Source organism: Copadichromis virginalis, linkage group LG3 (genome assembly GCF_057382275.1).
Source record: "Copadichromis virginalis isolate Kocher_CV1m ecotype Utaka linkage group LG3, C_Virginalis_male_GT1.1, whole genome shotgun sequence".
NCBI lineage: Eukaryota > Metazoa > Chordata > Actinopteri > Cichliformes > Cichlidae > Copadichromis > Copadichromis virginalis.
In genome coordinates this window covers 50,445,376-50,473,318 of record NC_140620.1, presented here as the reverse complement: position 1 = coordinate 50,473,318, position 27,943 = coordinate 50,445,376, and the positions used below count along the sequence as shown (strand labels likewise).

General features: G+C 42.1%; 3 protein-coding genes across 6 annotated transcripts; 2 read left to right on the top strand and 1 right to left on the bottom strand.

Moving 5' to 3' along the window:
• Positions 1-781: 781 nt before the first annotated feature.
• nagk (N-acetylglucosamine kinase) lies at positions 782-3,611 on the top strand. 3 transcript variants are annotated; one of them, XM_085451563.1, is made up of 10 exons: positions 782-1,000; positions 1,395-1,479; positions 1,672-1,770; positions 1,850-1,991; positions 2,298-2,408; positions 2,481-2,593; positions 2,674-2,761; positions 2,856-2,953; positions 3,037-3,115; positions 3,223-3,611. In XM_085451563.1, the coding sequence occupies exons 1-10, from the start codon at positions 972-974 to the stop codon at positions 3,423-3,425; spliced, it is 1,047 nt and encodes a 348-aa protein (XP_085307689.1). In that variant the 5' UTR covers positions 782-971; the 3' UTR covers positions 3,426-3,611. The 3 variants fall into 3 exon arrangements, with proteins under 3 accessions (XP_085307689.1, XP_085307690.1, XP_085307691.1); XM_085451564.1 differs by lacking the exon at positions 782-1,000 and adding an exon at positions 1,202-1,251; XM_085451565.1 differs by lacking the exon at positions 782-1,000 and having other exon boundaries at positions 1,436-1,501.
• A 639-nt stretch (positions 3,612-4,250) lies between these two features.
• On the top strand, positions 4,251-9,148 carry LOC146715128 (uncharacterized). The gene is made up of 8 exons (XM_085440817.1): positions 4,251-4,443; positions 5,151-5,249; positions 5,440-5,628; positions 5,684-5,783; positions 5,995-6,126; positions 7,110-7,191; positions 7,287-7,462; positions 7,554-9,148. The coding sequence occupies exons 1-7, from the start codon at positions 4,420-4,422 to the stop codon at positions 7,432-7,434; spliced, it is 774 nt and encodes a 257-aa protein (XP_085296943.1). The 5' UTR covers positions 4,251-4,419; the 3' UTR covers positions 7,435-7,462; positions 7,554-9,148.
• Positions 9,149-10,142: 994 nt separating this feature from the next.
• Positions 10,143-22,300, bottom strand: paip2b (poly(A) binding protein interacting protein 2B). 2 transcript variants are annotated; one of them, XM_085451555.1, is made up of 4 exons: positions 22,188-22,300; positions 12,994-13,160; positions 12,242-12,424; positions 10,143-12,153 (listed from the first exon to the last, which is right to left on the bottom strand). In XM_085451555.1, the coding sequence occupies exons 2-4, from the start codon at positions 13,147-13,149 to the stop codon at positions 12,097-12,099; spliced, it is 396 nt and encodes a 131-aa protein (XP_085307681.1). In that variant the 5' UTR covers positions 13,150-13,160; positions 22,188-22,300; the 3' UTR covers positions 10,143-12,096. The 2 variants fall into 2 exon arrangements, with proteins under 2 accessions (XP_085307681.1, XP_085307680.1); XM_085451554.1 differs by lacking the exon at positions 22,188-22,300 and adding an exon at positions 18,658-18,870.
• Between the last annotated feature and the right edge of the window lie 5,643 nt (positions 22,301-27,943).

The window sequence follows — 27,943 nt, the reverse complement described above, 5'->3', positions numbered from 1 at the left end:
ACGGAGCCGCTCATCTCCTTCTCTCCTCCCACCTCCTCAACCTTGTGTAACATGTGTGATAGAAAGCTTTAGTGGCTCATTAAAAATATGATGAACTCATATGGTGATTGATTAGTTTGGGATGAGTATTTTTGGCAATTACACAAATTTGGGTTTTGGTTCAAAATTAAATCCCATAAAAAGTTCATAAATACATTTACAAGCGACTGTTACTGTTCATTTCAAACCACCCAGCTTTCTGAGAGCTCAAGATTAGCACTTAAAATACTTAAATTACATAAACATCACAGGAATTGTGAGTGATGCAGGCTATGCTGGCAGGAGAAGCTGGCCCCCAAAATTAATGCTTTGCAGATGCCTCCTGCTGGCTTGCAGCGCCCCAGTTTTCAGCCAAATGGCGCTAAATCGCTCAATCGTGATGTTTAAACTATGACTCAGACGCAAAATGGGTTTTTTTGCTGGCTCGTGTTCCTTCACAGGTCAAAAAAAACCCTGTACTCCTGCATTGCATCTTATTATTTAAACTTCAGCAGACTGCCTCACATGCTGGCGGAGTGCATATTTTCTTTATGCACTCATTACAGAGGCATGATGCCACTATCAGGCCAATGCAGCTTCTCTCTAATAGTACCGTCCTGTAAGTTATTGCAGGATGCAAACACTCGCGTGTAACTGTTAAAGGGAGATAAGAGCTGTTGCTAAATGTTATTTTTAACGTCTCTGTAGGGAATCTAATTGTAGCGTACATCACGTGTTTGTTCGTGTTCTACCTGATATTGTTTTCGCATCTGTCTCCTTGAAGGCCCCTGGTTTGTTTCATGATTGTAGCCCTAGGCTGCTGCTGAATTTCTCAAATAGAAAGACATTGCTGCCATCTACTGGTCATTAGTCATAATTACAGGTTGGAGGGCGTTCACCCTCTGCTCTCGCGATATCTGCGCAGTTGCCCGGACCAAAACAGGAATTGAGACATGGAGCGAGTGTTCGGCGGAGTTGAGGGGTGAGAATCAATTAAAATAAGCAGTAAAACTCTTCTAAGTTTATTGTGATGAAGTGTCACGTAAGGCTTGTGTGTATTACAGGCATTTATTCAAGTTTTTAGGTCAATTAGAAAGTGAAGAGTTTTCTTAACGGCTGTGCGCGAGTATGTGTGTCTCGTGATCACTTCTCTTTTGTGGGCTGTTTCTGTCAGTTAAAATGTCATCATTTTTTTTTTAAAGTATGCTATAAATACGTATTTGTCTAAATGAGGTTTGTGGGGCCTTTTTTGTGGATCTATTTAAATTGTGTGTGTGTTTCTATCAGGGAAGATGCATACAATGGTCTTGTATAATGATGTCTAGTTGCTTTGGTGGTTAGCAGCTCCGTTCATGTATTTGTCAATTCCTTATTAGGGGAGGAACGCACTCCAAAGCAGTGTTGTTGTCAGGGGATGGGAAGGTGTTGGCAGAGACGGCGGGACCATCCACCAACCACTGGGTGAGCGGAAGTGCTGATGGAGGCAGGTGGAGAAATTTGGAAAGGGGAAAGAGGGGGCAGATGGTGGCCGGATGAGGGGTTTGCACATTAAATAGACTGTCTTTATACTTGTCTTCTGAGTGAATACATTGTTACATTGTGTTATACTGTAGCAAGTTCCATTTATTTTGCAACACTTTTTGTCTCTCACAGCTGGTCGGCGTGGACAAGTGTATCTCAACCATCGACGACATGGTCCAAAGAGCCAAGGTCGAGGCGGGGCTGGATCCAGGCACGCCGTTATACTCCCTGGTCAGTCTGGCTGTGTGCCGGTTGCTGATTGAAATAATGTGAGCCCTAACATCTGATTTGTGTGCATCTGCGTACGCAGGGCATGTCTCTGAGCGGAGGCGAGCAGAAGGATGCCATCGACAGACTCATCGCTCTCATGAAGGAGCGGTTCCCCAGCCTCAGCGAACGTTACTTCATCACCACAGACGCCATCGGTGCCATGGCCACGGCCAGCAATCGAGGTAAGCTGCCATTTTCTGTTCTCGCTTCATACAGCAGCCAGTCCTCAGCAGGAAGACAGAGCTGCCCCAACCATGAATGTGTTCATGTAACAAACACAATGACACTGTCCTACGGTATGATTGTTAAATATTTGACATAACTTGTGTTTAAGAGCTGCTCTTAGCCTAAAATGTTACAGCAGGTCGCAGTTTAATACTTTACTGTTTTAGGTGTGGCTCTATGTATCATCTTTACTGTCTGACCCTGAGCTTTATGGCTTGATGGTATCAGCATATCAGCGTTATCATCAAGATCTTTGTCTTCAGGGGGCATAGTCCTGATATCAGGGACCGGATCAAACTGCAAACTAGTCAATCCTGATGGCTCGCAGATCGGCTGTGGGGGCTGGGGTCACATGATGGGCGATGAGGGATCAGGTAACTATGTCGGAATATGTGAATTATTCATATCTTTATAGATCAGACTGAGCTATCTGTCCATCTTCCCAGCCTTCTGGATAGCTCACCTGGCTGTGAAGACGGTGTTCGACGGCAAAGACAAACTGGTCGCTCCTCCTCACGACACCACGCATGTTAGAAAAGCCATGGAGGAGTACTTCCAGGTCAGAGTCCCAAAAGTTCGGAGAGATGTGTCGACATACACAGCGATACCGTCTAATGGGTAAAACTCTGTTTATCGTAGGTGTCAGATCTGATGGGCATGCTGCCACATCTCTACAGAAACTTCCAGAAGTCTCATTTTGCAGGGTTCTGCAAGAAGGTGGCTGAAGGTAGGAGGGTGTAACTCCCTGGTCTGCTTTGAAATGTGAAAGATTAAGCGGTAAGGTAGAAGTCAGACTTTGTGTGTGTGTGTGTGTGTTAAAGGTGCCGAGGCAGGGGACGCTCTCTGTCGGCATGTGTTTGCTGAAGCTGGACGAGTCCTGGCAAAACATGTAGAAGCAGTCTTACCTGCAGCGCAGGAGGTAACACACCCACACAGTCACGTGCTGTCACCTGTTTGTGATCACGTTTCTCTGAGTCGCGTCTTCTTTTATTTTCCTGACAGCCACTATTGAGCGGTGACCTCGGCCTGCCAATCCTGTGTGTGGGCTCGGTGTGGAAGAGCTGGGAGCTCCTGAAGCCAGGTCAGTGTCTCCATGGACCCTCATCATGAAACCCTTCAACTTATCCACTTCCTCTGCCTGAGTAGCTTCTATCCTGAAGAAGTCTGAGATTCTCCGTCTCTCCCCAGGTTTCACTGAAGTCTTGGATAAACTGGCATCATCTGACAAGCACAAGGGTCATTTCTGCAGCTACAGCCTTCTGATTTTGCAGCGGTCCTCGGCGCTCGGTGGCGCCGGCCTCGGAGCGCAGCATTCAGGTGCTACCATAGCCATGGATTATGCCGCCAATGCCAAAGTCTTCTATCAACACACCTTCAGCAGCAGCGCATGAGAATGAGTTGCAGGAAGACTTGCCGGCCAGTTTTTTAATTTTTAACGTGATTGTTTTGCACTTGATTTTGACACTAAAGAGTCAGATCTCAGTATGCTCATGTTAATTTTATCGTACTGTGCAAAGACTTTTTAATGCTCGTTTGCATTTGTGATTTATAATAAAAATGAGGTTGAATTTATAGAAGATCTTTGCATTGTTGTGGATCATTTTAGACTGATTGATGTGGGCTTTCCTTCATCGTGTTTACCTAAATTTCATCTAGTTTAGTGTCACATTTAGAACACTGAGGCGGGTCACACTTAGAGGCAAACAGCCACACTCACATTCTCACCTACAGCCAATCTAGCATCAACCAACAGCCCAACGGTGTCTTTGGAAGAGAATCTGACTACCCAAGAGAACCCATGCAGACACTGGGAGACCATGCAAGCTCCGCAGAGAGGCCTCTGCACTCTGCACTTCGATGCCAGTGTGTAATTTGAAACTGTTACTATAAACCCAAAACTGAAACTACCACAATGAAAGTGGAACAGGCCAACAAATAACAAACATTTTTTGTGACAGTGCAGATGCAAAACAGCAACCTAGAAGATTTTTTAATATAAAGGTGGCGCATTCCACTTTTTAGGGAGCCGTAGATTTGATCACCTTAACCAGCTCCAACTGCATTTCAACTCCTGAGGACAAATATGTAGCAATAGAAGAAGAAAAGTAATAAAAAAAAAAAAAGTACCTAAAACATGACAATAAGTATTAAAAAAAATCATTTCTTACAGTCACATACATTCACATTTGAGCCCCTGAAGCAGGGAGCTGTTTGTACCAATTGGCTGTAATTCCACAGTAGAATTCAGTGGAATAAACAAATTCAATTAAAAACATTTGGCTTTCACTCAGAGACACGCTGGACAGTCTCTAGTCTTCAGTTTGGCTTTAATACAGCGATGAAGCACTAAGATTACTCGAGGAGGAACCAAAAAAACCATCAAGCATGCTTACATCGGAGCACCGGAAGGTAAATATGTAGCTTGATGGGGAGTTGGAGTGCAGCAGCAACATGTTGTTGTTCAACTGAAATTCACAGGTTTAAAAAGTCCAACAGAAAAGGAGAATTAAACTAAAACTTTTATTTCAATTTGAAATAAGATCCGATCTTAATTGTCTAACCTAACAGTGGGAAACAACAGACAAACAAATTGTTATTTTTCTTTTAAATAATGTGGCAAGACCCCACCAAGGCTTTGTCCTTGTTTTTTAATTCATAACATTGAGAAACGCGTATTGAAATCCTCACTTGCAGTCCTGTTATTTGGCCACCAGGGGGCAGCACAAACAAGCTGTGAAAACAAAACAAGCTGGCATAAGGTCTATGAGATATATAAGCACAACTACAATTATTATCTTTATCTTTTGGCGAATTTGGAGTGTTGCATCCAGAGTTATGATTTAAAACAAACGATAAAAATCAGCATCTACCTACATTAGTGCATCAGTGGTTATCAGTGCAATACTATAAAAATACCACATCAAGTTCAGGACATCATGGTGATGTAAGTAAATATGAAGCGTGCATACTGTGGCTGAACAAGCTCTTGTTTCTGTCAGGATGTCAGGTTTGTTCACATTATACACTCAGACTGACTATCACAACAAGCTAAACTCCTATTTAAACCCCCCAAAATGCCCGTTTGTGTTTTGTTTTGTTTTTTTTCCCCTGACCAGACTCATGGTTTCAACAGTGCAGGGAGATTTCTCACCACTTACAAGAAGGACTATGGACCCGTCAGGGAGCGCTACCCACATCTGAACTCCAGAGATGAGGTGAGCGAGCTCCTTTATTACAGGTTGGATGAATTTGTGCACGTATGAAGACACGACAGGTCCATTTTATTTTGTTTGTTGTTTTGAAAGAATAACCTTGAAGCCACGTGGGCCGGCTGTTGGTTTTAAAACTCCTTCCATTAGCAGTAGCACCACCACAGGCCCTCACATGCTGTGCTTTGTCCCCCAGCCTCCTCCTTCTTCTGCCTTCATGTCTTCATTTGGCATCCTCACACCTTCCGTTTCCGTGGCAAATCAGGGCGTTGGCTCCGCCCTGGCGGTACACTGGATGCAGGAGTTGCCAGGGGGACAGAGCTCTTCCTTGGTCAAGAGGATGAAAGTCAGCAGCGCGGTGTTTGTGATGGATGTGGTGGAAAAGGTAAGGACTGTTTGTGTGTTTCTCTCTGAAGCAGGCATGCATACTCAACATGTAGCCGGCAGGTGTAGAGACACTCAGCTTTCTTCTGTTGGCAGCAAACATGTTGCAGCAGCAGGAGGCAAACGATACCAAGACTGAGATTGTCTACAAGGGAGGTTAGATTGCTTCTTTTTTGTTGTTGTTTGATTTGATTCGTGTGGTGTTTGTGTGCTTGAGCTCCAGGTAACAAACCCGTCAAACCAAAGCCTTTGTTGTTCTGGTTTCTAAAATAGCACTCGTGTTCGTGTTTCGTAGAGTTTTCAAACTGCAGCCAAATCCGTGGCTGAATGTAGTGAAACCCACTTTTCGCTGTTTGTGCACATTCAGGTGTGGTTGTGCTGTCTTCCACCGATGGTCCGTCCAGCTGTAATGATTTTCTAAGAAATCTACTGAGAGAAAGTGGACTGCAGCACCTGCTCAGCCCTCCTCAAGGCTGGTCTGCTGTTGACACAAACAAAGGTAGAACAGATTTTTATGACCATAAATCAGGGATGTGAAACTCACCTTGATCTTATGTGTGCCAGGCCAGTCAAACTGCGCTTTGTGTCAGTGTACAGAAGCTTAACTACACATTTAATCTCTGAGGTTTCGATATAAGTAAAGAAGTGCAATTTCAACTTCATGCCCCCGTTTTTTGAAGTGATAAAGAATTTCTTGTGTAGCAAATGAGAGAAATTTGTAACCACGACTTTTTAGGCTCAAATTGTAACTATTAAATGTGCAAAATTACAGAAATCTATTACTGTATCTGTAGCAAAAGCTCGAAAATGCATGAAAATACAGTTAAAAGTCCAAAACTTATGTTCTCCTCTACATTTTCCAAAGCCATCCAGTGGGCCAAACTGGAGTATTTGCCGGCCCGATTCAGGCTCCCGTGCCTTATATTTAAGTCATTTAATATGGACCATGGGCTAGATGCTTTTAGGAAAGCTTGTGAGTATAACCCACTTAGTTTGTGGGCTTAAGTGTACAAGCAAAATTCAATTAAAAAAAAAAAAATTAGCCTACTAGGTTATTTTCCATCACCACTACTAATGATCATTCTTTATGCTACGATGGACTTGATGTAACCTCTCAGTTCATCTACTGTGTGAAACAGGAAGGTTTATCTCCCTTCACCCTCGCTTTTAGCCAGCTTTCTTCTAATTGGCTGCCCCTCCCAAACAGGTCATTTGGGTGAGACGACCAAATCAGGGCTATATGACACCATGCACACCCAAGGGTAAAAAAAACCTCTTTAAAATAGTATTTTAAACCAGTCTAAAACCAGAGATTTACATATATGCTATTATAGTTAGACTGGTAAACGATATATATGCAGACAATAAGACAAAATCGAAGTACATTGTTGTTACTGTTGTTGAGTCATGGTGTGAAATATAGTCTCTAAATTGCAGAGGAAGCTGTATTTGAATGAATGTGCTTTGAAACTTCCCATTTAGATGACCAGCACTGGGATAAGAGTGCCTTCTTGTGGGGTTTGAGCGCCTCCTCCCTCCAGAACTCTTTAGGTCAGGGCAGCCGGTGAGGCACAGACACAAATTCCACCTTTTCATCGTGTCCTCTCACGCTCTCTGTGCTATTTTCAGACACTTTCTCCCCTTTCTTCTTACTCCCAGCTGTGCAAGGGGACCTGAGTGCTTTGAGCTGAAAACCATCTGTCAGAGCAGCGCCCTGCCTCAGGCCCACGTACAGCCAGCAACTTACTGCACAGAGACTAGGAGGAAGCTGCCGCAAACAAGAGTACCAGTTCAACTATGGCCCTAAGATACAGAGTGGCCAAAGGAAGCTCTGTGTGAGTAGCCTGACACTTGCAGGCTTTTGCCCTGTGCTTATTCTGTTTATGTTCTCATGTCTGTCCCTTTATCTTGTGTATTTCCACCTAGACTCAGCAGGATGCCTTCTCTGATCGCCCACCTTGTCACTGGTCTACAGTCTGAATCTTGACTCAATACAGATCATTCAGAAAAAAATGTATTTTTTGTATTTTGATTTAGACTTAAAGTGCAGCATGTTAGTATGAAATGTTGTAGAGCTGCTTTGTCCAAACACCTCCGCAGAAAAGGGAGATAGCGGTCATGGCTTTTGTGCGTGAGTCTCGGTTATCTCGCCGAGGTCACAAAAGCTGAGTCGCAACGTAGCAGTAAACCATCTGCTGGCAGGAAGACGGTGAGCTGTGAACTTGCTGGCATCCTCGTGCTGGGCAGAGGCTTACGTGTCCACACAGCTGTGGTGGATGATTTACTTAGTTTTTGGGGTTTTTTTAAGTTAAATAAATGTTAACAAATGCCACAAAAATTCGAACCATCATTCCCCATGCTAACTTCAGTGTCTCTGCTGAGATGAATAAGATTTAATGATTCTGATTGGAGCTCCTGGGGTTCCTAAGGCAACCATTCCCAACTGAAAGAAACCTGAAAACCTGTGGCCCACCTGTAGAGCTGGAAGGCTGCTCAGCATCACAGTAATATCATTTCATGAGTAAATTATCGTAGCAATATTGTGGGGTGTCTAGTGATTCCCATCTCTGCTGTGTGAGCGTGTAAAAATGGACAGTTGTGAAGAAAATGGCTCCTTTCACTGGTCGCACTTTATTAAAGCAGAGGGGCTTCAAGTGGTCTGGAGAGGAGGATTTGTTAGGTTAGGTTAGGTGAAGTGCAAAACTAGCTGCACAGTCCAATTAAGCTCTTTTTCATTCTTATGATCCATCCTCATAGTGCTGCACACAGTAGTGTCCCTGTGCAATGACCTTGGTTCCACCTGGGTGCTGTATGTAGAGGGTGTGGTGACTTCAGGGGTCATATATCTCTGCTCCTTCATATCAGCACACAAATCGAGGGATTTGCAGTCTTTGCCGTTCACATTCCTGGATTTCAGGCTCCTCTAGTCTGTTAACATTTCGATCGTCTTCCTTTTGTTCCTGTTTCGCTTTGGAAATGAGCACCGACACAGTCATGAGCTCATTTTCAGGATAGTCACCAAAAACCAATCCTTCATCTCTTTTTCTGCAGACGTAATCCTGATGTCACTCCTCCAGTCTGCTTTCAGATCCACACTGTGAACTTCAGTTGAATTAACCCTTTATTCAAAGATGAAATGTAGCACCATCCTATGCATCTATATATTTTTTATTTACTTGGATATCACTGTTCTGTGCTGCTCTTTAGTTGCAAACCTACCTAACGCCTGCAGGGCTCAGAGTGATTTGAGATGGTTTTGCCCACCAAAGGTCAGCATCAAGCATTCTCCACGTCCTCATGTTTATAAGTGAAAGGTTATCTCCGGGTGATCTCAGACAGTCTGCTTTAAGGGCAGCAGATCAGGTTCTCCAGTGAGGCCAAATTGCATGCACAGCTTTACGCAACAATCAGATGACCGTTTATCAAGCTGATGCTAAACAGACTGATGGTGCGCCGCCTCCTCGAATGCGAAAACAAAACAAATATATTCTTAGACAAGGTACTTTGTGCAAAAAATAAAAGACAAGCTTAAACGACAGAGTAAGTGACAGTGAAACATATTCTGGAGTTGAGCGTCGCTGTTTAAGCAGTCGCAGCTTTAGTAGAAAGGTTTGCGCTTATGTAACCAAAAACTGGCCATTTGTTAGCAAACAGTCAGTCTAGATAGATGATCATTTTTAAGCAATTAAAAGCTAATAGTGGCTGACCAAGCAACCGCTGCACATTTGGGAGCTGCTCATTTTCAGCGGTATCCATCTACAGCTGGACTTATAAACAGAAATATAATGAAAACCACACGCTGAAAAAGATCCCGTGATATGATCCAAAGCTCCAGAGGGAATGAATACGAATACTCATAAATATCTTGGACGATAGCTCACACGGAGCAGTCCCGAGGAAGTTCAGCGGACATTTGAAGCGATAACTATCTGTGAATTCCCACTGAAATGTTATTCTAACTTTAATAATCTTGATTTTATTCAGTATTCCCTGTAGCTCCGACTTCTCGAGTGTTTAGTTCATCGGCACATTCCCATTAACTTGGCCACGTACGTTGACCTCACTTATCGATCCGTGTTATGATCCAACTTCCACGCTCTCAGACTTGAAAGAAAGTTTGGCTCAGGCGATTAGAGGATCATTAGGGGGTCCTTTTGTCCCTCTGTGGGGGGTCACTCCCACTAGGTTTATATCTGGGACTCTCCACCATTTGACCTTAGAACTGAAGAAGCTTCTCGGATGAGAGGTGAAACGTCTTCAAGCAACTTAAAGAAGTCCAGACTCTTTTCTTTGCAAGCTCCTTTGACTACGATGACCTGGATGACTGAGAACCTTCACAGACAAAGAAAGTGAATATCGTCCTGAACCTTTGAAATAAGAACCTTTACAATGAACTCAGCTGTGAAACATTTTCGATATGATTTTCTTGGACTGTTCAGAATTATCACAGGAAAAGTCACGTGTGTGTACAGATTAAGAGAAAAGGGGGAAAGAAAAAGAAAAGCAAACAAAACATTTGTCTTTAGCTGCTTTATTCAACTTTTTTCATCATTTTTGTTTATCTTGAAATTCATACACTTTTATTTATTTTCTTTTTTTTTTTTTTTTAACGGCTTCTATCACACAACTCAAAAAAAAAAAAGAAAAGAAAATGAAAATCACCAAAAATGATTTCATGTTGTACAATCCACCTGGCGGACATTCCTAACGGCGTCACCAGGGTGTCATTTGACATCTGTGGTCCAACACTGAGGAAGTTCCCCTTTAAACCCACGCTTCACCGTCTCTCACAGAAACCTCGGAAAGCAGCATGAGTGGACAGAAGCACTACCTGTCAGATACTTTGAAACACAATGTAAATAATCTCTGCTTACCACAAAAATACACGAGATCTTACTTTTCCTGGGACAATACTACGTCCACGTTCAAGCCAAAATGGCTGAGATTCAGAGAAAGAAAAGAAAAAAAGAAACAATTCAGGATTACTGGTGATAGGAATCTGGATTTCCTGAAGAGTATTGTCACATGTAACTTTTTCCTACTGGCTCACGATTTAATGGATATTATACTCGCATCAGGGAGAGACACTTTGAACTCTAGACCGCAAAGATTTAAAGTAGAACTTCCTCAAAACAAAAAGTCAGATTCCTAGGGTAGGACAAGACCGGCAAGGATTAAATACTGACCGCCACATCCTCCATACTGCCATCCCCATGGCGATACAATCACCTCTCCCTACTTGCTTCCTCCTACCAACAGGACTAAATGGACACCACAGGCTACTATACCCAGTAGAGAGCCTCATCCTCAAAAACAAAAAATGTGAAGGAAAAATAAGGGGAAGGATGAGATGCTATTTGAAAAACCCGATTTGGATATGGACACTTGATCTGATCCTAAACAAACCAAGCTGACAGAAAGAGGCAGTGGCTGCGTTCCAGACCAAGTACCCCCCGCCCCCGTAAGAAGGATGAACACCTTACAAAAACTGAGCCGTGAACTAAAGCTGTGCACACACACAAAAAGATGACTGAGTTTTTAAAAGATTTAAAAAAAAAAAAAAAAAAATTTGATGTTTGACAATTTTATTCAACTCCTTTATTTAACTCATGATTGGGATACTTGATGAAAAATAAGCATGGATGTCAACACAAATTGGGAAAACAAGTTCTTCTCCATGATGCCACCCATCCATGAGCGTTCGGATCGATTCAACCGGCAGGGAGAGAGGGCTGAGGGGTTTGCACGTGGTTTGGAACAGAGCCGCTGCAGATACAAATAACCATCCATCGTTTAGATAAACATGAGCCGTGATGTCACAGGACATCGTAGGAGCAAACGCTAACGGGTTACTGTGATGGCTTTACAGAGCAACGGCAGAAGCCCGCTGCAGTCCCCTGAAATGTTCATCCTTCTGACCTCAGCAACATAGTAACCTTCAACCTGCTGGAAATGTGTTTTTTGTTTGTTTTGTTCACCCAATTAGACACAAATTAACACTGAAACAAAAAAAAGACTAAACTTTTGGAATTTAGACTTTGTCTTGGCATCACTCCCAAGTAGCTGCCTATTTTTCAAGGGACTTGCTGAGATCTGCATGCTCTGTAAACATCAACAGCGTGGTGTGAAATGCAATGATGAGCTAGCGCCCACAGAAGGGCAGAGCTGGTACTACACCCCCTCTCCCACCCATCCCCAATGTCCCTCAGTTTACAAGAAACAAACAGGAAATAAAAAGATTGAAGAAAAAAAAAAAAAAGAAAACCCCCCACCCCCCAATCGGGCCTGGCAGCACGCCACTGACTTCAAGTGTGTGCGTGTGCATGCTTGCGTGTGAGGATCAGCGTGTGTGCGGCCGTGGCCGCCAGAGTCTCTGAGAATATGAGAGGACTGGTGCATGTGTCTGAGTGTGTTTGTGTATGCATGTGTGTGCGTGCGTGCTGAGGCTCCATGGGGGTGAGGGGGACTCCTAGTATTTCTTCCCCGGGACAAACTCCTTTGCTTCAGGATTCAAGATGCTCTTCCTCTGCAGAGAGAAGGAAACAGAATAAAATTACTCATTTTATCAAGAACCGACAAAGTGAGCGCAGCGCAATCAGACGCATCTGACTCACCGCCACTTCCTCCAGGTTGTTGTGGTGATCGCTGACCGACAGGCCGTTGAGCTGCTGCTGCAGCTGCCCCACCCCCTGGTTGTTGAGGTCGCGCGAAGGGATGAACCAATCCTGGTCCTCCTCCTCCAACATCTCCTGGAAGCAGCGCTCCAAGAATTCCTGCTCCAACAGCTCCTCCTCTACCTGCAAGACAATGACACAGGAAAGGAAATGATAAATAATAAGATAAGCAGTAAAGTGGAACAATAAGTGAAGGCGTGGAAACGTTCAGACGTTACAAATTCACGCTTAAGTCACAAGCTGACAAAAATGCTCAACTCTCGGTAAGAAACCTTGTATCTGATGCAGCATAGGCATCAGAGTTCATTAGTGGCAGGGGAGAGGGGTACGAGTCTGCCAAGAATTAACCATTAAATTAATCTTTAATAACTCTTTTTATTAGCATATCATCCAAAAACATTGTTTTTCAAGTACTGTTGACAAATAAATGAGCAATAAATCCACCTGTTCTCAGGTGAGCCTCTCATCCTGAGGGTGAATAAAGCATTATGTTATCTCAACAGCAACTTCACCAGCAGCTCAGGGCAGAATCAAACTTTCAAATTAAGAGTGGAGGGATTGCAGGATGGTGAGGTTTAAAAACAAAAACAACAACAACAACAACAAAACAGGATGGACTGAAAAGAAGAAGGAAAAAAAAAAGAGTGAGTTGGACCTTCAGGAGTTAAAGTATCCATTTTTGTCACATGTACCTGTCTGTTATACTCCTCCTCATTCTCCATCCACATGTATTCAGCAAACGGGTTGGCGTCATTGTTTTCTCCCGCATGGCCATTGGCAACCGGCTCTTTCCCTTCCTTTTCTGGAGCTCCGCCTCCTGGTGTCTTAGCCACCTCTGGACCGCTCATCTCAGCTGGCTCTGTGTGAAATAAGAAGGAACAGGTGTGACTGTCAGCGAACAGTCTGGATCATCCTGCTACAGTATGCACGCAATCAGACAACCGAAGAGCAAAGCTGCGCAACTCCCGTTCGCTAGCCCACAGCTGGGTCTCATTCTTGTTAGTTTACATTATCATATTTAAAATCAAGGCTCCATTATTTAAGCCTGGGATTCCAAATCGAATTGACCATCAGCATCTCAATCAGCATTGTCAGAGCAGTTTTTCAGCTGTAACTAAAGACGCTCTGCTTATAAAGGAGGAAAAGACAAAAAAAGCCATTGAACAGTAATTCTGCATCTCTCAGGTTATGAGTAGGAAACAGACTGAAAGGCAACACCTGCCTGGACTAATCCTACTCGGTGATGTCTAAAACATTCTTCTGCAACACCCAAATGAGCCTGAAGACTTAATAGAGTCTTTGACATTTTATGACGTTGATCAATAGTTATTTTCCAGGTGGGTGAATTACAGCGCTGCAGTGAAAGGCCACAGAAACACACACACACACACACACACACACACACACACAGGGTCCAGAGAGACATCAGTAAGACATGCAGCACTATCACAAGCCAAACAAACACCCAGTTTTAAATCAGGTTTGTGTAGACCAATGAAAGAGAAAATACAGCCAAATGTTAAAGTCAATCCTATTTCCCCACTAAATACAGCTGTTCACCAAAACGTCTAGCCACATAGGGTTTACATCTAAAGTTTGAAACTCAACGTTACTTTAAAAAAAAAAAAAAAAAGAGTTAAATAAACACTGAGACATGAAGCAGAGTACTCAGCTGTGTGCCAACATGTAATCCTTACTCAGAGATGCTGATGCATGTCTTTTTAACTTCGCAGTAATGACATGAGACTAAACTATCATTTAACCCCCAGCCTTACACCCAGTCAACGCCAAAGTAGCAACAGTGACAACAGTTCACAACAATTGTGGAAAACTAAAACAGACTTGCATTTGTGGGCTAAAAAGAAAGATAAACGCACTGTTACAGTGATGGATGATTAGATAAGCCCCTTCCCCCACCACCTGGATGGAATCAGTACACAACTTTACTCTTAACACTTCTTTTTTTCTTAAATTTTATCATTAAAAAACAGCAAATATGGAAAATAATGAATACAAAAATAAACAGTGCAAGTATTGTCCCATCAAATCCACAGAAGAGAGGACTTTATAAACCGCTATCTCAGCGTATCTAAGGAAGTCCCATATAAACAAGGCAAAGCCAAACCCAAGTGACGTGATCGGTGAAGAAGCGCAAACGTGTGTGTGGTTATTTTTCTGCAGTCAGCAAAGGCCTACGCATGATTCAATCAAGCCAAACACAGAGAGTCATCACATGTAACAGGGCCGCATCTTGCAATGTAAAAATACAGCCGTGCTGCTGCTTTAAGAGTCATTAGAAAGACAACAGCTAACATCTGTGTTCAGTACACACCTTTGGCAATAAGTAAAGATACTTTTTTTTTTATTATTATCGATCATCACATCCCAATGGGTTAGAATAATTTACCAATACTCTGCAATAAAACTATTCCCTGAACACGTACTAGCATCCAGCTACATCTTTAGCAGATGATTACTTCCACCTGCACTGTGGAAGTGAAAGTAAAAACTGTGACATCACATCAGGTTTTCCCCCCTCCATCCAAATACCTACTTCTCCTTCAAAAAGGGGCAGCCCCTGGATAACCACGCAATTTCCATCTAAAGCTCGAGACTGGACACGGCATCCACACCTGGCCTGAATTTTATCAGAATAAAACAATTCTCATTACAACAACTGAGTACAATGCTAAATTTGTGTCCACACCAATTGGCAACACCCGGGGCTTAAAAATGAAGCCAATGAAGATGTGCCGAAAACAGCAGTTCCTCTAGTGGCCACTTAAGGATGGCTTTAACCCTTGTGTGGTGTTCGTATTTTTGTTACTCAGCCAGTGTTCATGGGTCTGGTGGACCCGCTAGAGTTTTGGCTTTCCAAATTAACACTAAACAATTTTATGTTAAATTACTCAACAGATGTTTACTTCATCCCAATTACAAGACATATGAACAGCAAACATGGTTAATTTTTTCCCTTTACCTTTGTTAGATCACATTTATGAATTAATGTGCTTCTCGTTTTTCTTTTATATAAAATGTTATAAATAAATCAGTTATAATCAAGTGGAGTGAGTGGAAAGACACAACACAACACAAAAAATAATAATTAATTGTTTAATTTTTCTTTTGAAAAAAACTGAACACTGGTCTCACAGACCCGAACACCATACAAGGGTTAAAAGCACAATATGGCTTTAAAAGCACAATGTCTCAATATTTACAGTCAGGCACCAAAACAACTCTATTAATACTCTGTCCTTTCATAAAGACTGTACCATTTAAATAAATAAAATAAATAGGGGTTAATGGGTGTGACCACTTTGACAGTTTTCCCAAAACACTATCTTTCAGGCCTCAGCGCTGCTAAATCTAGTCACTGAATTGGGAGTTTTTCTCTAGTCCATAATGGACTCTCTCTAGTATTTTATTTCCATGTTACTTGGCTACTACAGAGATCTGTATCTGTGCATGGCACTTGTGCAGTCAAAGCACAGAGCTCGTCAATCCTGCTTAAACAGTGAAAATGTATGTAGTCTGTGGTTCAGACGTGCAGCTTCACCTTTATGCTGTAAAACAGGCATCTAAAACAACAGGGGTGTCTGAGTGTAGCCTCTTTCACACGGGATACTTAAAACAGATGATTAAATTCATTAATTAAGCCTAATATTCTGCAGTCATAAGCACTGTTTAAGCTTGAAGCCAGTGGCGAGATCACAAGTATCCAATAATCTATTAAGAAAAGACAGTGAGTTGATGAGATTTGTGCGATTGCTTCTACGCACACAGGATTGCCACTATGATGAGACATGCCCAATCATGACATAATCCTCAGAGTGCCAGCCAGATGCAACAGACTTGTCATGACTCAACTGCAGCCTTGCAGCGGGGGGAGGGGGGATAGAAAAATGATGATCTCAACCGAGCTCTGCTCACAGCTCCGGAGGTCATCCTGATGAAGACTCACTCACTCATTGCAATGTGTTGTGACTTCAAAGAAACTTCACCCATTTCAAAATTCAGCCCATAATATTTCTGCGACACCCGCGCCTGCAGTCCCCGTCTCCCTCAGCACAACAAAACAAACATGTTTAAGCAGAGTGTGACCCGCAGCAGCCGGCCGTTCGACGAACGCAGCGACAGAACGGACACGCTGTTCCTCAGAAGAGCACACACAAACAAGCATAATCTAAGTAGGTCAGTAGACTAAGAAGAAGAGGTGTGTCTGTTTCTGCCCAACCGTGGGCGACGATAAAGACGTCTAACGATGCAGAGCAGGGACTTGAACAAGGTGAAGAAAAAACAAAACAAAACAAAAAAAAACACAAAGGGAAAAATTTACAAGACAGAGGTTGCAGAACATTTGAAGCCTGTGCGCTAACATTCACTTTTACTGCAGTCGATAAAGTGTTGTGTAATGAATCGGACTTACCATCAGCCAAAGCTTTAAAATAACAGTTGAGACGCTGAAGGGGTGTGAGTATGCAAGCAGACAGCTAAAAGCAGGTAAAAGCCATGAGGTTAGAGCTCAGGTGATATTTTTTCCCACACAATCAAACGAAAGTTATGTTTCCAGCTTCTCAGATTAAACGCCAAATGGTTATAAAAGTATACTGAATGCATGATCTAAACTTCCAAAAAGTTCAATTTGTAAGAACACCTCTAAGATTAATTTCCAAAAGTTGCCAAGTCACTGACATCATCCCACCCCCACTGAAGTATAACTAACAAGAGTGCAAAGACCTCGCCAGCATGTGATGCACATAGCACTTAACATGTTCACATTGCATAACCATGTGGTGGTTACCATGTAATATTTAGTTAGGCAAGCCTAGATCAGTGTAGAAATGTAAAATGCTGTTCTGCAATCCAGCCACACGGGAGGGGTCAAAAACAAAAATGTACAGAAAGTTTGAGGGGACAGAGTTCAACTTCTGAATCCAAGCAGCTTTATCTTGGAACAGCAATCATCAGCTGCAATAGAAGTTTTTGGACTGGATGATAAACTCAATGTCATATTTCTAAGTTGTTGTTGTTTGTTTTGTTTTTTAAGGGAGGGGGGTTGACTCTTCTATGAGCTAAAAACAACAAAACAAAAACCATTTTGCTGGCTTGTTTGTTGTGATAGTGAGAACTTAAGTCTGAAAACTGTATGTACTTTGTGTTGAGTGGGTGGAAATATGCAAAATTAATGACCATTTGACATTTTCAAAGCAAATTTTGTTCTGTGTCAGAGGGGGAAAATGTCATCAAAAAAAGAAGAAAAAAAAAAGGAGAAGATTATTACTGAATTTGATTTTTTTTTTTGTCCTGATCTGTAAAACTGGGATATTTTAAGGAAAGAAGGGCTTTGGGAAATTCTATTAACGCAATAGCTACTGGTTCCACATATTTAAAATACTTTTAGTAGTTTTCCCCCCTTGAGGCAAGGAACGAACTGGAAAAACAAACTGCAAAAGTATAAGTTTAGTTACTAATTTTTACATTTTTCAAAGTGGTTTAAAATCAAGCTGAAACAGCCGTTCAAATTCACCTTCAGATCCCTGGAACTGCAACTAAATAACCACTGAAACCTTTCAAATGTCCAAATGTCGGCTTAATAGTCCTCTTGACTCCGTTTGTAATGGATACTTTGTGTACCTGCAAGTGTAAAAATAAACTCTGAATGTCAAGCAGAGACATCCAACCTGCGGGGAGACAAATGCGGGGGGAGCTCCTACAGCCATGTCCAGTTCCAACTGTGCACAATGAAGACTTTGATATGCAAAAACAACCCGCTTCATAGCGGTCCGTGTAGCCTGACAGTCCGTGTGTGTAACAGGAGCTGTGCCGCGGTGGCTTACAGCCTGCTAACGGCTCTAAACCAGGTGTCCGGGCATACCTGGGAAGTTGGTTTAAAGGATTTGGTAGTTTCAGTCGAGGTAATGCGAAGTGGCTAGTTCCCAGCGGCTGCAAACAGACAGAAACGCACAGCTGCGCTGTCAGTGAACGGGCCTAAGGTGAAAGCTACCCCACCAACAACAAAGGGTAGAGGCTGGATGGAAGAAAAGCTCTTTTTTTCCTTTTAAAGTCATTAAGTGGGTTTCTTAAAACGGCTTAAATGCGAACCACGTATTAAACGAAAATATACAATAAGCTACTAGAACAGGTAAAGCACGCATCTGGGGCAAACCCCGTCTCTATTTGAATGCTAGAGGCCAAACAAAGTGTGCTCCGCTATGAGCTAGCACGCAGCTACAGCATGGCAGCATCACTGAAGCAGGTCAACAAAACAAGGCTGAGCTCCGGGAACAACAGCAGCGGCAAACACGCACACACGACGAAGCTCTAACGTGTAACCGTTCGCGGGTCGCCGTTACCTGGCATTGTGCTCCTGCTGTGTGTCTCAACGCGTAGGGTAACACAAAGTTACTGTCAGTAAACTGCGAGCTCGTCGTGTCTTCTGTGGGGATTTCTCCGCGCTGCGATGCAACGTAGCTCCAGTCAGCTAAATCCTGTTAGCCACCTCGCTAACGTTAGAAAGCTGGGTCGGTTATGTGGTCTGATGAGGCGTTCATCTACTGCCAGGAATGTGGGAATTTGTACCTCACACCAGACAAACTATTAGATAAAAGCAGAGGCGGGGTAAATAATGTAAATCCCATCACCACCAACGCTATTGGAGTCGACTACTGTTAATCTTACAATCTTCTTTACCACTTGATGAGATCACAGATAGGATCAGTAGGAATGTAACAATGAGTACATTTGCTCATTTACTTTAATCAGCTTTAATGTACTTGTACTTTAAGTATTTCAATGCACTCTATATTGTGAGTGCAATTATTGCACTTCATACCCCATATACTATTTAATTTAGACGCTTTAGTTGCTTATTATTTTGAAAATGATTTGCATTATTACAGCTCAAGCTACTGAGTAATAGAAATCTAATTAAAATAATCAACAGCTTTTAACATTAAAGAGATATACACATAAACAAATCAATAACTATAACCCAATAATTTCATGTATATGATTCTAAATGGTGCCGTTTGACATGAGTTAATTTGCTTAGGTGCAGCCTGTGTACTATTAAGCTTCTTAAATAGGAATATAAATCTTACTTAAGTTAAAGGTCTATAAATACTTTTTTTTCCACTTTGAAAAACAACTAATCATCACAAGATTATGTTTAAATTCTTATGCAGCTCCACTTTTCACTTTTCAACATAATAAATCTGCAAATGCAATAAATCTGTTGCACATGAGCTTGAAAATTGTGATTTTGTAGTTGTATAAGTTGTGTTAAAAAAAGAGAGAAAAGGAATTGCATTGGTTCCCTCCAATCCATAACACATGAATACAGCTGACTGCTTTCAACAAAACCTATAATGATGCTAGTAAATATATCTTTTAATACCATGGTAATGACTTCAGCTAAACTTTAGAGGTCTGAGTGCTGACGTCAGTGAGCAAACTGCGACATTCAGCACACATTGATCTCCATTTAAAACCAGTAACAAATGTAAGCAGGGATGCGGAGAGAAAAACAAAGCACCACCATAAAAACTGGTGTTTGTTTATCGTCCAAAAAACTATTTGCAGAAATGCAATAAAACAGATTGCTCCGCCTATCCAAGCAGCTACAACATCTGGTTAAATTCCACCACAGCGTTTCCATTCCTTTTCCCCCCAGAGGTTAATGGTGTGTGTGATTAGAGGATGAATGCCAAGACTGAACAGAATCCAGCTCGGATTCAGTCTGAAATACACAGTAAATCATGGAGCCTCTCTGCTCTGCTGTCAATCCTGAGAATGAAACAAGCAAATGTGAAGGGCGACTTGTTTTCAGCACATCGTACTGAGTGAACTGCCAGTGTCACGACAAGCTCTGGCATCTTTTCTTCTTTGGCCTGCTGTTCGTTATGCTAATTGAGTGACAGCAGCTGACAACAGTTAAAAAATGGTTCCAAAAATAAAATAAAAAATGCATGTGGCTTTTTTAAATAAAAGTAAAATGGTAAATGGCCTGTATTTGTATAGCGCTTTACTAATCCCTAAGGACCCCAAAGCGCTTTACACATCCAGTCATCCACACACTGGTGATGGCAGCTACATTGTAGCCACAGCCACCCTGGGGAGCACTGACAGAGGAAAGGCTGCTGGACACTGGCGCCACCGGGCCCTCTGACCACCACCAGTAGGCAACGGGTGAAGTGTCTTGCCCAAGGACACAACGACCGAGACTGTCCAAGCCAGGACTCGAACCGGCAACCTTCCGATTACAAAGCAAACTCCCAACTCTTGAGCCACGATCGCCCTGATGTATAAACCACTTAGCCTGCCAATGAACAGGACATTAACAGGCATGCTGTAAAAGCAATTTAAATCCTTTATTATCAACAAATTCAATTCACGTTTTTGTTTAATAAAATTTTGTCAGGAAGCAGTGAAAAAAGGTACAAGTGTCACCACTGGGAAGATCTTTGCAGCAGCCAGAGGATATATGTAAAAATGAAGTCAGCTTCCCCGAAATTATACATTTAAGGAGTAACAATTTAAATGAGAGGTGAACAGGTGAGAAAAGCGGTAAACTAAATGGAATGATATTTTGTAATGATTGTGAAGGCACATGTTTGAAATGTTTGAAATAAAAATGAACTGAACTGAACTGAAAAGTGCCCAAGGAGTAGAGACACGAGGACAACAGGAATTCAGAGTGAATAAATGGCTGAAACAAAAGTTTGGCTCAAACTGCTAACAGTGTGGACAGCAGTAAAATATCTAATCAAATAAAAACAGATTAAATTTAGTAAAGGGAATGTGGGAGATGTTATATTTGTAAGCACCCACTTAAAATAAATTAGCCTGATGTAAGTGTGAAGAGTAGGAGATATAGGGAGCAGTTGAAAGTAGTCTATAAATGGGATAAGTAACTGACAGTGTGTGAGATTACAAGTAACTGATACACAGCTTTAAGTAATGAGTACTGTATATGCAAATGCAGTTTACACTCGTTAAAAAAAATCTAAACATTAACAGTCTGATTGGGGGAGACAGTTTTAACAATATCTGCTGTAATTTAATCAAGTTAAACAGCATAAAGAAGAAGCTACTGATTGTTTTAACCCCGGATGCCCTTCCAGATACAACCCAAAAAGGGATTCGCGTTTTCTCCTGGGAAAGACAGTACACTTGTTAGGGAAATGTATAAACCCTACATGGAATTAGTTCCATTAAACATGAAAGGTGGTGTTGCTGCAGAGGTACGTGAGTCTTTGTGACATGATAGAGGAGCTACATAAAAAAAAAGCACCACAACACTGAGATTCTACCTGCTAGTTCTATTTTGCTAGTCAGCATTGAGAGCTACAGTATAGATGGCAATCAAAAATCGGGCAGCACTTGAATGCAGCATGTGCACAAACATCTCGAGCTCCGTCACACAGCACCTCTGTCTGTACTCCTGACTAACCCCAGAGACAAATGCCTGCGTGGCTCCGGAGAGAAACGCGCGTCTGGCGCTTCACTCTGGGAAGACACGCTTTAACTGATTTTATGCGGCTCAAAATACTCTAATAATGGACAACATGAGGCCTTTTGTGTCAATTAGCGTGATTTAAAAAGAAAATTATTTGAAAACTGCATATGTTCATAAACTTGGCTGCCCTACATTGTAGTTAGGCCACTGTTACTACTGTGGAAGTTTGTTTTTACCACCTTCACAACAGCCCCCTCACTCCTTTTTAGACTAAGCTCATGAAGGCAGGAAGTGCCAGCCTAGTGAGAATTTAGCGTAAAAAAAATTAACCACGTAAGGTTAATATTGTTTCATGTTTAGCTTTCTTTTTATATTTCTTGATATGAAGCAAACAGGTAGCTTCCCCTTTATCGCACCAACACTCACCACTCAACTTCAAGCGCAAATCGGTGCGGGGGGGCCGCAAGCCAGCTGTCTTGAGGGGTAAAATGCTCTTTTCCGGTCCTGGGTGTGAGAAGAAAACCACACAGTGAAGAAAATCTTCCTATAAACTCCAACTCGGTAAACCAGCGGTTGTCCCCTTGCTCGGTTTGGTTGCGTTATTAACCAAAAAAAGAAAAAAAATTCCCGTTAAATCCACAAATTTTCTGCTAACACGTTGAGAGAAAAAAACAAACAGTAGTCGCGCTCGTCCAGCTGCCCGCTTCAACCATTGGTTGAGGTTTACGTCAACCAAGGCCTCCTGACGACGCTATTGGCTAAAAGTGTAGAAACGCCCGCCCCTACCTCGCCATTCACGCGACTAAAGAAAATACATTACAGCTTTTTTTTTCTTTCCACCATTGTTTTTGTAATTAACATTTCCTAATATTGAATGAAGCTCGCTGTATTTATAATATATATTCTATAATGTATAATGTATAAAATAAAGAAATTACCGGTTTTCCACGTGTAATTCTGACTTTATGTTATTTAATAGATCCAGTCCTGTTTGTCCGTTTAAAATATCTTTATAAAACTGTTATGTTATTTTTGTTGCGATTTCGGCTGCACTCTCGGCCACAGCTCTCTTAACCCCTGGTAGAACCTGGGACCATTTCGTGGCCTTTGCGTTTTTTAATTCCACGCCATTTCCACTGTGTTTAAAAAGGTCATTGTTAATGTCAGTTACATTTTGTGCACCGTGTTGTAATCGTTACACTTTGCGACACCTCGCACAGGGCAAAGGTATCAGGGCCAACTCGGCCTTCCCAGTTCAACTCAGACTGCCTGCTGCGCACAGAGCTGAGAGTGAAGCAGAGTTTCAGTGTGCTCAGCGGGCTCTCCATTGACTGTGACACCCTCCTATGAAGGTCAGTGTAGCTGATGTAACATATATATAAACATAGTGATATTGCATAGACGTTCTCTGTGTTATATATGTGTATATATACATATATATTATATAGATATTGTTCTCCAGATCATATTGCGTGATATTAACATATGTAATGAGATTAACTGGGAATTGTCCACTCCCGTGTAAAACTGGAGTGAACTGAGGGAACTCTGAAAACCAAAAAAAGTTTTAGGGCTCAAAATGCGGCCTTGTGGAGATAACATTTAACAACGTGGCTGCTGTTTCATCCCTTTACAAACATAAACTTGAACTTTGTCTGAACACGAGCTTTGTCTCATAAACATGTGCAGGACTAGAGATCAATCACAGAGCGACTGTGTTTTTCAGAGGAGAGGACAACCAACGACCTCATTCGTGTTTCTGCAGGGGTCAACGTTTAAGGGACGAAATGATGTCAGAGCAGTAAACTGTATTTTGTGTGGAAAAAGAAAATAGTGAACGCAATACATTGATCAGTGACTGTCGTGAGTCAGAAAACGCTGTGAGAAATTGTTTTTAAATGTCACTTGCTTGCGTCAATCTACACATGCGCAGCAACATTGTTCCTTTGTGTGATATTACTGAATACACCGCTTATTTATTCAAATGTAAACACTATAATACCCTGTCTATAGTCTATAATAAATATGGACTTTCTAAAAAAAAACTTTTTTTTCCCCTGAGTGCACTTACAGTATAACTGAGGTAAACAGTGCTGCTTCAATGAATGTTTTATCCATTTGGATTATTCAGAGCAGCCACCGCATTTGCATCCGAGCCCATTTCATCTATTTTTGGTCAAAGTCAATGACTCGTGTTCACCCGTTTCCCCCTCGTGCAGTTCTGGAGAGCTGGAAATGGTGTTGGTGAGAGCAGCTGTTGTGAATCAGAAACACTGGTGTCACTAATGACAGTGACATGAACATAAGTGACTTCTCACGGCGTGGTGTGTGCTGAAAACAGAAAATGAGCACTGCCATAGCGTGTCCAAAGGGTTTGAACATTTTCTGTATTATCATCTGCCTACTTATACATAATGCACATAAAATCTTAAGTGTTTGGTTGATTGTTATTTATTGTTTTCCTGATTTTCAACTTAGTATTTTTCTTCTTGCACTTTACTGGAATAGCTGCATATTTCCCAGTTTTTAAAAAAAAACGTATTTACCCAATACTGGGCCTTAGGTAGCAGCCATGGTGGCCTAATACAGCCTTCGTAAGCCAGGGTGTGGGTTTGAATCCCATCTAAGTGAAAGCAGAGTGGTGCAGCCAGAGCATGCTGGGCCAATTAGCCAGAAGGCGATGCGCTGAATCCATCTTCTGCTAGTGTGATTTTTCTGCAGTTAGCCCTCAGGGATTAATAACTAACTTTGCATGACTAGTTTAAAATAAGCTGATTTTGCTTTTTTCCCACTCACAAATAGAATTTGATCAGGTGGGCGGGGCTTCTGCACTCACAGCCACAGCTGTGTGCCTGAGATGACCATAATGTGGATATCAAGTCTCAGAGACATCATACACAAACACTGAAATAGCAACTTCAGGTCAAAGGGATCACTTTTCCACACGTAGTGGGAGGAGTCATCTGCTTCTGAACACGAATAAGACCGGGAAATTGGCGATCGACTTCTGAAGGAGGAGGACGGCTACATGGCCGGTGTCTGTCCTGCGACAGGATGTTGATGTGGTCGAGGAGTACAAGCACCTGAGCGTCCACAGCAACAGTGGGCTCAACTGAGAGATCAGCAGAGAAGCTCTGTCTCCAAAGGAAACTGAGATCCTTCATAAAAGTGTTTTTGTCGTTCTCTCTTTTATTCTTTGAAACTACATTATAGAAAATAAGGAGTCAGTGTTGTCATTCACAGGTTATTTTTAGACACATTTTTGGTTAGCAGCATTGTTTCAACACTTAGGTTTTTGGCACTCTTAACACCTTGCTGAGGCTGAAAGCAAAGCCTTTTAACAGAATAACATTCAGCCTCCGTGCTCTGCCAACATTTCTTAATCCTGGCAACTTTCAGTAGGAAGGGTGCATTACTCTGACATCACAGCGGAGGGCGACTGTTGCACACAGGGTGGCTGTTGGCCTGTATGACGTGCCCTCCGACAGGAACATTATCATTATTATGAAGTAAGTTTGGATCCAAGTAGAGCAGAACAAAGGGAATATGAGCCTCCCGCAATTATTGAAGGAAGCGGACACAGCTTTAGTCACAAAAATGTGCCAGATGACAGAATGAACAAAGTCATAAAAACGTAACAGTCCATCATTCAGGTTATGACTTTTGAAAACAGTGCAGTGCTCATGATTTGTGTTCTTTTACACACATTGCCCGAGTTCAAAGTCAGGGTCTGGTTTAGGTCTGATTTCTCTGGCACAGACAGGCCAGGTTTATACACCACATCACTGCTTTTGACTGTAATCACAGAGAAACAGGACTTCACCATAAATCCTAACTTTAACAGATCCCAAACCTGCTACATTATTTCTGCATTTCAGCTTTATGCAAATACATGCATGTGTGTGTGTTTAAGTGTGTATTCATATCTTTGTGGGGACCAACATTTGGAAGTTTACTATACTTGTGGGGACTAAAATCCTGGTCCCCACGAGTTTGAAGGCATTTTTGAGACTCAAAATGTGGTTTTAGAGTCAGGGTTACAATTGGGTTATGGTTAGGTTTAGGGTAAAGGTTAGGGTTAGTCATTCACTTTTCATGGTTAGGGTTGGGGTAAGGGGTTAGGGAAAGCATTATGTCAATTAGATGCCCCCATAAGATATGACTACCCGACGTGTGTGTGTGTGTGTGCTCAGAAGGAGATGCTAGACATAAAATGAGCATTCAAGCGCACCAGATGTTCCCTATAGTGTCAGCTTAAACTCATGTGTGTGCATGTATCTGTCTGCAGCCGCAGCGATCTCTCCTGTGGGAAACATGCAAAGGGTTAAAGAAATGGTTCATGTCCTTGTGATTAAAGACTAAAACTACAACTAAAACTGCATCCAAACAGCACGCAAAACGAGTTCTAGTTTTTGACTAAAAGAAGACATGCGCTTCAGTTATTTTAAAGGATGGCTTGACAGTTTTCAAGATCTAAAGAAAAAAAAACATCTTAATGCTCTTCCACTAGTTTGATTTAATCAAATCAGCTGGACATCTTCCAGAAGATTTTTTTCTTATGATCAGGTTCCTTCTGTGTGTTGTGCACACGCCTTTCTATGAATAGCAGTTGAGGTAAAGTAACGCAAAAGAAGCTGTAACTTTTAAACATACCACTTTTTGTTTGACTAACTCAAACTTCTAAGTTTCAGCTAAACTTTGCAACTCAGAACAAGGAATGCAGGTTTAGTCCCCATCGGGAAACAATCTTTTAATGGCTGCTATGAAACGAATGATTACATCCAACAAAAACGGTCTCAGTGGTCACATGGGTACCAGAGTGTTGCTTCAAGACAGACTTGGAAAACTGAGCATAGATGCACACCACATACATCCACACATATATTGTTATAGGAGTTTGTGGTAAAATAACGAGGTACGCACACATTTGCAGAAATGTTCCCCTCTGACTTTTCCCCCTTTTTCCCCCTCTTCATTGCTGCTGCACCACATCCCCCTCCCTCTTCCCCCTTTCCCTCACTTCCCTCTGCTATAAATTTCATCCCTTGTCTTTTGCTATTGAATCATAAATCATACACACACATCCTGTAACACCCCCACCCCCCCATCCCCTGCTCCCTATACTTTTTATTACACAATAGCGCAGACTTTATGTCAGAGGGCAGACATGCTTAATGTGTTTGTGTGTGTGTGTGTGTGTGGGGGGGGGGGGGGGGGGGGGTCTTCCACTCCATCTACTTCAGGCTTTCCTGTGCTCTTGGTCCCCACCCCAGGCTGCACCGGTGACTTAGTCCGATGTAGCTCGCACACAGAAACACATTTGCATGTACAGTTTGTGCACACACTGTGGAACATCAGACACACCCTCACACACAGACAAACAGGACATGACTCGTTAATGCACACACACGCAAAGCACCCAAAACTCTAATACTGGCCTTTATTTTTCTGCAGAAACTCAGAATTCTTGCAATATTCCTGCATGCAGGTGCTTATGATCCAAGGTTCTGTTAGCACTGCAATGAACAACAGGCATGCACTGTGTTTAATTTAAGCATGACTAAAAAAAATCCTCATGTTGTACATTTGTTCCTGAAAGTTTGAAAGAATGAGAAACGGCGTTGCCAATACTGCTGCTTCACTCCCCCTCCAGTTCCCCCCGTGTGTTCTACACTGTGGGCCTCAAGTGTTCAGATTCGGGGGCCTCTTGGTTGCTGAATATACTTTGGCTCACATTTATTATGATTTCCATAGTTTATGTATTGTGCCATTGTTATTTACAATCCTGGAAGCTCATATACACACTGCTAAAGTGTCAAATAATGAGGTTAAAGCTTCATTGCTCTAGATGTTGGCAGAGTAGCCCCACCCACCTGCTTTTTTAAACCTTCTGTTTACAAGGGGCAGCCAGTCAGCAGGAACTTGGCTTTAATAGCAGAGAAACAGCCTGTTTTAGACAGTTAAGGAACTGTTGGCTGCACAAAGGTATATGATAAATAAGGATCAGTAAAGTTACTAGCTTTGAAGCTGGAAATGAGTAGAATATGTTCTCTTTAAATGGAAAGGTCTTGCATGTTCATGCTGCACAATCAGTTTGATCAAAGACACTGATAAGACTGAAGCCAGTAATGCCATCAGCAGTGACTTAGTTTATCATAAAACTTAGCATGCTAATTAGCAAC